General features: G+C 33.4%; 1 protein-coding gene across 1 annotated transcript; it reads right to left on the reverse strand.

The window, feature by feature from the left end:
- Positions 1–2,887: 2,887 nt before the first annotated feature.
- On the reverse strand, positions 2,888–5,250 carry LOC142336916 (solute carrier family 52, riboflavin transporter, member 3-B-like). The gene has a single exon (XM_075385899.1). It carries the CDS (start codon positions 4,400–4,402, stop codon positions 3,008–3,010), a length of 1,395 nt encoding a protein of 464 aa, XP_075242014.1. The 5' UTR covers positions 4,403–5,250; the 3' UTR covers positions 2,888–3,007.
- Between the last annotated feature and the right edge of the window lie 8,559 nt (positions 5,251–13,809).

Consider the following 13,809-nt stretch of genomic DNA (forward strand, 5'->3'; position numbering starts at 1 on the left):
CAGGGAGTTATCGAGGTTTAAACTTCTGAGAAAAGAAGAGTGAATTCACGATGTTTTTATTCACATTTTCCGGAATTTTTGCCTAAATTTTCGTCAATTTTGCTAAAATTTGTTATAATTTTTAAGAATAGTGTCATTGATTTTATTTTTGAAGACGAACAAGCATTGTTGATTGTTTTGATTTAATTTTTTTGGTCAAAAAATCTGGATAAACATTACAACATATAGCCTTTTTCATCAAAAACAGCACGAAATAAGCTACTTTATTCCACTTTGATTAAATTTGCCGACAGTACACCCCCAAACAACACTCATACAATCTTTGTAGACTCAGAGGGGGGCTTTTTCTATTTCAGAGTCCGCTGAGAGTGCACTGTAGTTAAAATTGCAGTTTTTTGCTAACTTTACTCGTTGATTATCAAAAATACAGAGAATTTATTTAGAGTTTTCAACTAACAAATTATCTATGTCTACAACATTCGAAAAATCAATTGTTCCTAACGGACAATAAGTATTAGCAGGGCTAGTTTTGGGCCATTCTTGGACTGTTACAATCCAAAAAAAAATCGGGTTGTAATCAGTCGGTCTTTTTTTTTAAAAAGACTTTTTTTTAATAATAAAGAACAGAACATATCAAATCAAAGCTCAGAAGTGATAGGTCCAACCAATTCGCTTGCTAAGCAGCTCCAAGCTAATGCATTTAGTTTTTTAATTGAAATTTTATGGTCGTTTCTTTTTTTAAAAATAATTGACTTTTCAATAAATAATGGCTTAAATAACTTTTCCTCTATTTTTTTCTTAATTTGTTCAACTTCCAGCTTAGTGTCAGCAAAGAAAGACTGCTTCTTCTTTCTACTGATTTAACATTTATTCCCGGTTGCAGTTTTAAGCCTGAAGTTATTGTTTTCTGGCTTTGATACTACAAGATTTCAGGTTTTTGTTTGTTTTGATATTTGCCAGTTTTTCACGTTTTCTAATTTTGTCACATTATCACATTATTGACAGTTCTCATGTCACCTTATTAGCATTCAGATTAAGGCACAATTGAACTTATTAAAATCCTGAAATATATACAACATCGTTTTAACGGCCTCGACGCCTCTTTCTTGAAGAAATCAATTGAATTTTTTAATTTTGTCTCTAACTGTCATTTATACTTTGTCGTTTCGGTCGTATGAAATTTCCTGTATAGTGATGGCTTTCATTGGCTTTTCATGGAAGAATAGAATAACCGATATTCTGATATTAGTAGATAGCTGGTGGCTTTCATGACTTTGAAAACAATCGTTTTCCAAAATTAAAAAAAAAACTTTTTAACTTCGCAATTTTGTTCTTTTTATGTTTTTTTTTACCTAATCTCGTTAGTTAATTACAGGTCAAATTTGACATTATGGGTGTCAAGGGAATAAAAGGGATTGGTGTCCCAAAAATTTTTTTTTTAAAGAATTTGTTATGACCTTACTGGCTTCGACACCGGTTTTTCACAAAAAAAGTAAATTAATTTGATTTTTGTCATATTTGACGTTCTTTTTGTAGATGCAAGAAATATTCTGGATAATTACAGGTCCCGAGGGCTTCCTTTTTATGAATAAACGACCCTATTTGAATAGCTCTTTTTGTAATTAATGCCTTTCATGACATTGAATGTAATTTTGTTTCGAAAAAAAATTAAAAGTATTACATACTTTAGCACTTTGCTTTTTTGTCTACTTGTTACCTAGTCTTACTAATGAATGGCCACGTAATACATTATAGGTGTTTGAAGAAGGCGCAATCAAATATATTTTGAGTGCCAAAATTTGGCTTGACGGTTTTGACAGCGTTTTTTGGCAAGTTTCAATTGAAATTTTGTTTGTTCTTTGTTGTTCTTTTTAGCCGCTTTAAAAAATGATTAAGGACAGGTCCTAATGCCCTTCTATAGAAGCAGTGGTAATCGTAAATTTGTGGTAATATTAATTGATTCCTAATGGTATTTATTACTTTGAAGTTAACTGTTTCAAAAAAAATAAGTTAATTTTTTTACTTTACTGTTTTTGTTCTTTTTTGTATAATTGTTACCAAACCTTTTTATGGACTGGTCGCATATGTTTTCTGGTGATTTATATGTTATTTCTGTTTAGTTTTAGGTTTATCTGACGGTATGTTGACTTTGTTATTAACTTTAGTTTTTTAGAGGGACATAAATTTTTTGATGTAATTAATGTTTGTTGTTGTTGTTGTTTGATTTTGCTGTTCGTCTTGACTCGCTTTCTTAATATTGACATATTACACTAATCTAATGCATCAATTTTTATTCCGCTGAGTTATTTGCTTTGGAGGCTATCTTATCGTTCATACAGAATTTTTTGAAAAAGACTTGGGCTTTTTTTTGGGATTCGCAAAAAATAATTTTTGGGTTTTTCTATCTGTTCCTCATTTGGTAGACAATTATGCCAAAATTGTGGATGGGCGGGGTCGGAACTTTATGTGCCATCGCACATTACCGAGCCGCCTTGTTGATTTTATGTAATTAATTAGACACAAAGCCAAAGTTACAACATGGATTGCACAAAAACATACATTTTTGACAGAAAATAAACTATTCTCTGTAACTTAGATTCTCATTCTGCTTAACTTTCAGGGTTACGATAAAAAAATTTGCAAATTGGTTTCAGATGCGATCTTATAGAGTTTGCAGTTATTTTATTTAATGTTCAACTTTTTGTTAAACAGTATTCTTCTTTGAAACACTATACGATCAACTTTTTTAATGGAGTCCATTTACCAGACAAAGAAAAGTTGTTCGTATATACTGTTTCAATGCAAGCGCGCTCTAAAAAAATCGAAAAAGAACCGTCTAAAAAAGCATCATTTTGAGAAAATATTTTCTAAGTCCTGGGGTATGAAATTAATGAAGATTATTTTATTGCAAACATTTCGAGAAAATTTCTATTTCCTAGGGTATAAAATTAAAATATTACGTTAAAAACATCATTTGAGCTCTAAATCAATTGTCGTCAGTTTCAGTCTAACTTGATTGGAACAAATTGGTGCATGATATCAGGACGAAACACGCAATTCCGATAAAGAATTCTCCCAAATTGTGAAATATCACCCCCAATACTACTGCACCATCAATATTCATACTGCGCAAACTGTGCACTGCTGATGAAAGCGTCAAGTAACCACTAAGTGCTTGAATACTCCATAAAGCTATAATGCCAAATTCGGGTAACAAATAGCCCAAGAACGGAGGGTTGGGGCTCATCAATGAGACCCAAAACAAAATACTACATACAAAGATATGAAAAGTTATAGTTAGCCAGAATGTTATAATTCTCTGAATGGGTTTATAGTGGGCTATGATTCCAGACATAGGTAGCCAGAACCCCCAACAAGATACAGCTGAGGTATAGCATCGTTGGCTATAGGGTAGAGATGTATATGATATGAATGCTGGAGCAAACGTAAATACCATTCCTCCAGTAATGAACGTAAAAAGAAGCATACAATTTTTGCTCCATCGCTGGTTCTGATCGTCTTGTGAAATGCTGTTATTGTTTCGTTTGTGATTTGAGAGCTCTTTTGTACTGGTTGGCAGAAGCTCAGACTGGCTACGTATCGATTGGTCATCGGTCAATTTGAGTTTTTCGCTTTTTGCGGTTTCGTCTTGGCTTAGTTTGAAGATACTGAGATCCAGGTACATAAAGATTGCAAAAGCGAATAAAGCAGTTGCGAAAAGCGTGCAGAGTAAAACGAAAGCAACTGAAGGTCCAAACAGGAATTGTGGTGACGCTATCTTACCAGAATTTGCTTGGTATTCAGTACCTTCAGTTATTGGCCCAAGATCAGTTGCAAGCATCCGTCTTCCGTAGACAGTCGAGCCTTCAAAAATAACCCTGTAACCCTGAAGATATGACATTAAAACGGCTAAGAAACCACCCGACACTTCACCAACTAAAATTGCAGTTACAAAATCTGCAGGAAAGTCCCGTTCTATCCACGCAAAGAGAAGGGTTCCTCTCACACCGTCGAGACCTAGTAGGATAAAGCTAATAAAAAAGAAGCCAATACTGATTTCGCCCTCAAATATATTTTGTTTCAACGTCACCGTCTTGTTCCAAGACAGTATTAACAAAATACTGAATAATAGGCCTAGAGAGTAGGTAATAATAAGAGATTTTTTCACGCCAAATTTGAGTAAAAGAGGGACAGAAAGGAGTGCTACGTTGGACAAACCGCTGATCAAGCCATACACAGAACCTAAAGCCCATGATTCGGGCAAATAGGGAACCATGAACGTCAGCTCAATCGCGACGGAGTCGGTGTACTCCCACGTGCCAACGGAAGCCCAAAATAACAAGAGGAAGAGTGTTATCTCTTTGTGAGTTCTGAACCAGTTCTTAATTGCTTTACTGGACATTGCTCTATTAGTTATTATACTATGAGTAGTTATTAAACAAACTTTTAAATACTTATGTTTAATCTGGCGCGTTAAAGTTTTAAATACTTAAGTTTAATCTGGTGTTAAATTTTTAAATACTTAAGTTCAATCTGTCGCGGTCAGGTTTTCAATGGAATGATTTTAATTAACTATAATTTGAAGCTGAATTAGTCTATTGAGAACAGAATTACTACTGCAGCAATTAGCAATACTATTTTGTTCGAAAAACGTGATTGATCACATCAAATGTTTTTGGGGGCAATTTGCTTAGATTGAGTACTGTATGTGTTCATCAAATCGAATTTAAAGTCATAGGTTTGTTCACGTTTAGACCAGTCATTTGATAATTAGTTTGTTTTGTATTTCATGATCATATTTAACTATTTATATGCAGTTTGGTTCTTATTGATCTTCAAACAAAAGATGGAAAGGGTTAAAAACGATGAAACTCATGTGAACTCTTCCTATTTTGTTCACGATTCATAAACTGACTGTATTCAGTTAAAGAAAAGGGCACCTGTAATTCTAAACCAGAGGTGTAAGATTTGTCTCGACTGAAGTAATTTCCTCATGTTGTTGGAAAAGGTGATGGGTTACTGTAAATTGCAATGAAACTAAAATTTCCGGATGAAAGACTTTGCATAAAGTGTTTGTCTGATGACGGGAATTAATTCACTTTTCAGTAAAGTAAAATTTATCGTATTTTATATTGAGTGTCCTCTGTGCATTTCTCAGAACTGGTCGAACTTCCTCTCTCTTTGGTCGTGCTGTTTATCTGGGTTTATTTGAGTTTTTGGTTTGTAGGGTTCAGGTAACTCTACTTTTGGTCGTAATCAGCAGCAATACTAAAAATTTTGTATTGCATGGAAATACCTTCAGTGTTATTTTGACTGGTATTTTGAGATTGCTAGCTGAAGCCAAGGGTTTTTGACATGATTGCAGTAGATCTTTCAGACTGTTGAGTTCCCATTTTGTCAACTTAAGTTGGGGAATAATTCATCAAGTACTGTTAATAATTTGATTAATTTCAAATGAACAATCATTACAAACATTGTCAACACAAACTGCATTCAAGCCAATTTCGTTTCGGAAAAAAATGAATCTGCTCTCATTTAGTTTTTGATTTTTTCTAGACGCTATTTTCAAACATTATGAGCACATGAAAGTCAAATAACTTTCTCCGGTTGCGGAAAGAAACCCCGACGGAAAAAAACCCCACTTCGTTTTAGATAGGAAATAAACACCCACGGAAATAAACCCCCACGGAAATAACCCCACTTTACTATTAAAGAGCTGCGCATTTAGCGCGTTTGGCCATGCCTCGCGGGCCATGGCCATGCCTCAGTGGCCCGTGGGACTTGATATGAAACTATCACAACCGAACAAATTATGACGACCGAAATTCAATTTTAAAATGGGGGTTTATTTCCGTGGGGGTTTATTTCCTATCGAAATTTAGGTGGGGTTTTTTCCGTGGGTGTTTATTTCCTAGACCCAACTTTCTCTAATTGTATCTTGTTTCTCTAATTGAAAATATCCAGAACTGTGGAAATTTTTGACTTAGTTAGAGTTAACTGAAAGTTTTTCTTGACAGAATAATGTTGTATGTCATCCAGAAGATGTCATCAAAAGTTTGAGTTGTTGATTATTTCAAATTTTTGTAAGAACGCTGTTCGATGTAATTTTCGCTTCATTTGTGTTTAATCAAACAAGTCTAACTTAAACACTTCAAATTAACCACAAAAAATTTATTCAATGTTTCTGTGGTAAGTCGAAAAGAATCCGAAGTTGAAGTGTGTTACGTTTTTCTTACTAAAATGCTAATATTGTTGTTTTCTCTACCTCGAAGAGATGGGTTCTAGAATTTGATGATTCCGTCAATTTCCAGTCAACTTGAAAAAGTAGGAACAACATAGCATACGTTGAAGACGATTTCAGTGTTGCCGAGTATATTATTCTTTGTTGTCTTCCCTCAAAATACTTTTTGCTGTTTTTTTGTTACAACTTCACATGTAATCACTTTGGCTAATCATTGTCGAACAAGGTTCCAAATTGAACCGTTATCGTTAGATTGAACTGTTGATCAAAATCAGACCATTTGAATTTCGTACGCATCAAAATCATTTAAAGTCTGAATTGAGGAGATCAAAACAGACAAATATTTCTATTGGTTTTCTTCAATTTGTTGATTTACTGTTTGTATTTTTGAATGTCGTTTAAGGAAACAGTTCCGTTATTTTGCTCAAATTGACAGCTAAAATGACGAGAAATTGCATGAATCTGATGGATTACAGATTGTCTAGAAACCTGCACGTCTCAATATCAGAAAGAGAATTCGTCTAAAAATCTAAATAGCACTCAATTTCAGGCAACTAAAGTGAAAATAGCTTGGTCTTATGGTGACGCCCAACCTGAAATTTTAATCGTGATCAACGTGGCTGAAAAGCAACTGCAGCAGTCTTTCGACTAAAACGAAATATATTGTCTTTTTTCTTTTAACGAACTTGATTCGTACTTATGCTACTTTGTTCCCGTCAAAATACTGCTCCCACTGCTCCAATCTGAACTAAACAAGTGTAAAGGAATTGAAAATGGTTCAAGTAATGGCTAAGAAATTGATCTTCACCCACCGCATGATAAAAAGGGAGATAATCTAAGCTGAAGTTACTTGCTCGGACCTAATTTAAAACCACGACCTCAACAAGACGGATCTTGCGAGACTGTGGGTATCACAGCATGTTCCAACATATAGCTCAAGTTCGTTCAAATTTCCCTTTGTTAAAAGAGGAAAATCTCCTAATACTCAGTTTTGCAAAGTTCGATTATTTCAAGTTTTTGTACGAACGCTGTTCGATGTAATTTTCGCTTCATTTGTGTTTAATCAAACAAGTCTAACTTAAACACTTTAAATTAACCACAAAAAATTTATTCAATATTTCTGTGGTAAATCGAAAAGAATCTGAAGTTGAAGAGTGTTAGGTTTTTCTTACTAAAATGCTAATATTGTTATTTTCTCTACCTCGAATAGATGGGTTCTAGAATTTGATGATTCCGTCAATTTCCAGTCAACTTGAAAAAGTAGGAACAACATAGCATACGTTGAAGACGGTTTCAGTGTTGCCGATTATAGTATACTTCGTTGTCTTCCCTCAAAATACTTTTTGCTGTTTTTTTGTTACAACTTCACATGTGATCACTTTGGCTATTCATTGTCAAACAAGGTTCCAAATTAAACCTTTTTCGTTAGATTGAACTGTTGGTCAAAATCAGACCATGTTAATTTTGTACGCATCAAAAAATTTTGTACGCATCAAAAAATTTTGTACGCATCAAAATCATTGAAATTCTGAATTGCGGAGATTAAAACAGACAAATATTTCTATTGGTTTTCTTCAATTTGATGTCTTAACTGTTTCTATTTTTGAATGTCGTTTAAGGAATCAGTTCTGTTATTTTGCTCAAATTGACAGCTAAAATGACTAGAAATTGCATGATTCTGATGGATTACAGATTGTCTAGAAACATGCACGTCTCAATATCAGAAAGAGAATTCTTCTGAAAATCTAAATAGCACTCAATTTCAGGCAATTCAAGTGAAAATAGCTTGGTCTTATGTTGACGCCCAACCTGAAATTTAATCGTGATCAACGTGGCCGAAAAGCAACTGCAGCAGTCTTTCGACTAAAACGAAATATATTGTCTTTTTTCTTTTAACGAACTTGATTCGTACTTATGCTACTTTCTTCCCGTCAAAATACTGCTCCAATCTGAACTAAACAAGTGTAAAGAAATTGAAAATGGTTCAAGTTATGGCTACGATATTGATCTTCACGCACCGCATGATAAAAAGGAAGATTAATTCAGCTGAAGTTACTTACTCGGACCTCTTAATTTAAAATCACGACCTGCCTTTGTGTCTGTCAACAAGACGGCCCGTGCGAGATTTTGCGTATCACAGCATGTTCCAACATATAGCTCAAGTTCGTCCAAATTTTTCCTTTGTTAAAAGAGGAAAATCTAATACTCAATTTGGCAAAGTTCAAATTGAATCAATTTTTTTGAGCAAACGTGATTAAAAGTTTCTTTAATGTGAAAAAGTTTTAAAAAATCACATCCATCATTTAGATAGAATTTTGACAGTTATTTAACCCCGTGCACTGTCAAATATTTTGCAACATTATGCTGCTACTTTGAAATTTGAAGTTTGACAGGATCAATCAGTTGAGGGGAAAAAATAGCTTAGACAAACACAGACAGTTCAGTTGTTTGCAAAAGGTAACTAATGCGATGAGTGTACATTCTTGAAGTAGCAAAGAAATAAATGACTGATATTTTCTCATCTACTTTCTCTCTAATTAAAAATATCCACAACTGATGAAATCTATCACTTAGTTGGAGTCAACTTGAAAGTTTTTTTTAACAGAATAATGCCGACTATCGAGAGGTCATCAAAAATTTGAATTGTTGATTATTGCAATTTTTGTGTTTTTAAGAACTCTGTTTTATGTTATTTTCATCTCATTTGTTTTTTTTATCAAACAAGTCTAATTTTAACACTTAAAATTAACCACAAGAAAAATTCTATTCAATATTTCCCTGGAAAATCGAAGAAAAACTCTGAAATTGAAGAGAGTTCGTTTTTGTTGCTGAAATACTAATATTGTTGTTTTCTTTACCTCGAATAAATGGGTTCTAGAATTTGAAGATTCAGCCAGAAAGAGCAACATAGCATACGTGGAAGACGGTATCAGTGTTGCCGAGGATATTATTCTTTATTGTTCTGTCTCAAGGTACTACTTGCAGTAAACTGAATCAGAACACGTAAATAGCCCCCGCATCAAAATCTTTTTAAAGTCTGAATTGAAGAGATTAAAACAGACAAACATTTTTTTTGGCTTTCATCAATTTGTTACCTTTACTGTTTCTGTTTTTGAATGTCGTTTAATGAACCAGTTCTGTTAGTTTGCTTACATTAACAACTAAAATGACGAGAAATTTTAATGAGGAGGGCTCAATATGTACAGCATAATTTGAGCTGAAAAACATACACGATAAATGTGATTTTCTATTTTAAAAGAATTTAATTGAATTTGAGAAGAATTAAAATGCTTCGAAAGAATTTAAATGATATTCGTTCACTTAGTTTTGTTTTGTCTGTTCAACTGCTATGTTCTCTTTTTCTGTAAAGCTTTTTTATTGGTTCCATCAGAAACCAGTCGAACGGAAAAAACTTTAAAAACCGTTTTCCTTTTTGTTTTTTTAAATGCCTTCCCCTTTTCCCTGGTTAAAATTTTACATCTTTTTAAAATTCAAAACTAGACTCTAAGACGAACAAAAAGATGTTCTTATTTTTTCTCTACAATGCGTAAACAAACAGTTAAGATTTAAGTGAAGAAAACAAGCAGGCCTGGCATATATTTTCCCATTTTGATCAATTTTGAATTAGTAACGATTTTTCGATACGACATTCCAGTAAATTGTTAACTTTCCGACAGGACAACTGGACATTGCATTAGAGGGCAACAAGAGAAGGCAAAATAAATGGCCAAACTCAGGCTAATTTCGCATTGAAAATTCTGAAGTTTTGTCCTTGTTTGCAGTAAACATGTTGACGGAATTCAAAGATTGATCAGTTTCCACAGTTTCTTCTTAACCAGCAAGTGTAGCTACAACAGGTGCAGATGAGTGTACTGTAGTTTTAAGAAAACATCGAGTAAGTTAATAGGCTTTCATTGCACATCGGGATGTCTTGCTCAAAGCCTCAAATACTATAATCCAATGGTCTTGTCGTTGTAACGTTTTTCGAAAACTTCTTTGAGTTTGTGTTGAAGACAATATTGACGATCGGCATGGCATAACTTTGTTAGGAAACTTGTTAGATTTTGAGTACATGCCAGTTTGTCTGGCTAGCGGTAGTAATTTAAATCTGATCATTTTCATGAGTTTCGTGTTGAAAATTTTAATTAAATTAGGAAATTTTTCCGAATTTCTGTGATTGGATCTTCCGTTCTAGATGAGAGACAGTTATTTCTTTTGGGTGCAAATGACATCAAAGGAAGCAAATAAATGACTGGTTTTTCTCATCTAGTTTTTTTCCAATTGAAAATATCCAGAACTGTGGAAATTTTTGACCTAGTTGGAGTTATCTGAATGTTTTTTTTTGTTTTAAGATTCCAAATTAGATTTTCTTAGATTTTTTCATTAGATTGGACTGTTGATCAAAATCAGACCCTTTGATTAGCGTACTTGTCAAAATCATTTAAAGTCTGAATTGAGGAGATTAAAACAGACAAACATTTCTATTGGTTTTCTTCAATTTGTTGTCTTTACTGTGTCTGTTTTTGAATGTCGTTTAAGGAATCAGTTCTGTTAATTTGCTCACATTGAAAACTAAAATGACGACAAATTGCAATGAGGATGGCTTAAGTTAAGCTAATGTATAGCATAAGTTAAGCTGAATATATACTTTCGGTCGTAATCAGCAGCATTTCGGCGCTTCAGCAGAAACAATTCTGCGATTTTTTTCACTTAAAATTTTTTATTGCATGATAATACCTTCAGTGTTGACTGTTATGAGATTGCTACCTGAAGCCAAGGGTTTTTGACATGATTGCAGTAGATCTCTCACACTGTTGATTTCCCTTTTTGTCAACTTTAGGAATAATTTATCAAGTACTGTTAATAATATCATTAATTTCAACAATTATCACAAACATTGTCAACACAAACTGCATTCAAGCCAATTTTGTTTCCCAAAAAAATGTATCTGCTCTCATTTAACTTTGATTTTTTCTAGACGCTATTTTCAAACATGAGCACAGGAAAGTCAAATAACTTTGTTTTGATTTAGATTTCGCAATCTTTTTTGGCAAAATTACCCGCCATCTTTCGCTACAAAAAGCAACCAGGTTCGAAGTAGTAACCCTGCTCGATTTGGTAAAATCAACTCAAAGTTGCGCAAATTTTGTGAAACCTATTCGAGAAAACTTGGTTTTTAAAGACTAATCTCAAGCAAAATATACCGTCTTTTTTCTATCAACGAACTTGATTCGTACTTATGCTACATTATTCCCGTCAAAATACTGCTCCCACTGCTTCATTCTGAACTAAACAAGTGTGATGGAATTGAAAATGGTTCAAGTTATGGCTACGAAATTGATCTTCACGCACCGCATGATAAAAAGGAAGATTAATTCAGCTGAAGTTACTTACTCGGACCTCTTAATTTAAAATCACGACCTGCTTTTGTGTCTGTCAACAAGACGGCCCGTGCGAGATTTTGCGTATCACAGCATGTTCCAACATATAGCTCAAGTTCGTCCAAATTTTTCCTTTGTTAAAAGAGGAAAATCATACTCAATTTGGCAAAGTTCAAATTGAATCAATTTTTTTGAGCAAACGTGATTAAAAGTTTCTTTAATGTGAAAAAGTTTTAAAAAATCACATCCATCATTTAGATAGAATTTTGACAGATATTTAACCCCGTGCACTGTCAAATATTTTGCAACATTATGCTGCTACTTTGAAATTTGAAGTTTGACAGGATCAATCAGTTGGTTGAGAGAAAGAAAATAGCTTAGACAAACACAGTAGTTTGCAAAAGGTAGCTAAAGCGATGAATGTACACCCTAGAAGTAGCAAAGAAATAAATGTATAATTTTTCTCATCTGCTTTCTCTCTAATTAAAAATATCCTCAACTGAAGAAATTTTTGACCTAGTTGGAGTTATCTGAATGTTTTTTTTGTTTTAACTTCATATGTGATCACTTTGGCTAAGCATTGTCAATTAAGATTCCAAATTGAACCGTTTTCATTAGATTTGACTGTTGATCACAAGCTGACCATTTGAATTGCGTACCGATTAAAATCATTTAAAGTGTGAATTGAGGAGGTTAAAAGAGACAAACATTTTTTTGGATTTTTTTATTTGTTGCCCTTACTGTTTCTGTTTTTGAATGTCGTTCAAGGAATCAGTTCTGTTAATTTGCTCACATTGACAATTAAAATGACGAGAAATTGCAATGAGGAGGGCTTAAAATGTATAGCGTAAGTTTAGCTGAAAAAATTCACGATAATTGTGATTTTCTATTTGAAAGAAATAAAATGCTTCCATGTGTTTGCCGTTAAATCATTTGATTTATAATATTGAGGTCTTAAATCGAACGGGGTTAGTTTTCTGAGAGGCCAGAGAAAACTTCACAGAGATTTTTGAATTTTTTGTTTTCTTTTGTATTGAAATGTTTTTTTTAGAAAAGGAATATCAGTCGTCTTTTAGATACAGTTTCCTTCAAATGAAAGTTAACTGTAACGCACTACATTGTTTGGAGAATGCTTTGACATTTCAAAGTTAAAAGAAATTATGTTTATCGGTCACTTAAAATTTTACCGCTTAAGTTCCTGTGTTCTGTAAAGCTTATTCGGTTCAATCAAAAACAATTGAACGGAAGAATTTTTTCAAAAGGGAGACTAAAGAGACAATAAAGAGGTCGCGAAGAGCTAAAGATAACTTTTGTTTAGTTTTTTTTACATTTTATCAGAAATTTTAGTTTTTTTTTTGTTTTTTACCACTTATTTTTCCTTTCTGACACCAACTTTGTCATTGCACCTTTTTTTGCACTTTTTCCCCTTCCACGCATTGCAGCCCCTACCCCTTTCCCGCCCCCCAAAAAAATGCTTTCATGTTTTCCTTCCAATTTTTTAAATAGAGTCAGCAAATGAGTGTACTGTGATTTTAAGAAAACATCGAGTGAGCTGATAGGTTTTAGAGAACACTGACTAATTTTTGCTTTATTACCGAGTTTCAATGCACATCGGGATGTGTTGCCCAAAGCGTCAACTACTACACTGCAATGGTTTTGGTCTATGTAAGGTTTTTCCGAGACTTCTTTTTTGTCTTCTTTTGTTTTTGAAAACATTAGTGACGATCGGCATGACTTTGTTAGGAAATTTGTTAGATTTCGAGTACATGCAAGGTTTAGTCGGTTTGTCTTGCTAGTCTAGTTTTTTTAAGTCTGATCATTTTCGTGGATTTTGTGTTGAAACTTTAACTAAATTAAGTTAAAAAGTTTTTTGAATTTCTGTGATTGGATCTTCTGTTCTAGATGAGAGACAGTTTGTTCTTTTGAGTATAAATGAACATCAAAATATAAATTATGACAAACATTACTTTTTAGGGCTAAGGTCAGCAATTTATCCCTACCTTAAACAGGAGAAAAGTATACACTAATAGATGATAATGTACGGATCCACTGGATCACAACACTGCCCTTAAGTTTTTGAAAGTTGGATATAAAATCCAAAAACAAATGTTTTTTTTTGCTAGGGGAAGGATAGATGATACTCTCAATTTCTTTTAGTGGATTTTGGACAAAATTGTTTACCCTTTT

Source organism: Convolutriloba macropyga, chromosome 3 (genome assembly GCF_964194025.1).
Source record: "Convolutriloba macropyga chromosome 3, txConMacr16.3, whole genome shotgun sequence".
NCBI classification, from domain to species: domain Eukaryota; kingdom Metazoa; phylum Xenacoelomorpha; order Acoela; family Convolutidae; genus Convolutriloba; species Convolutriloba macropyga.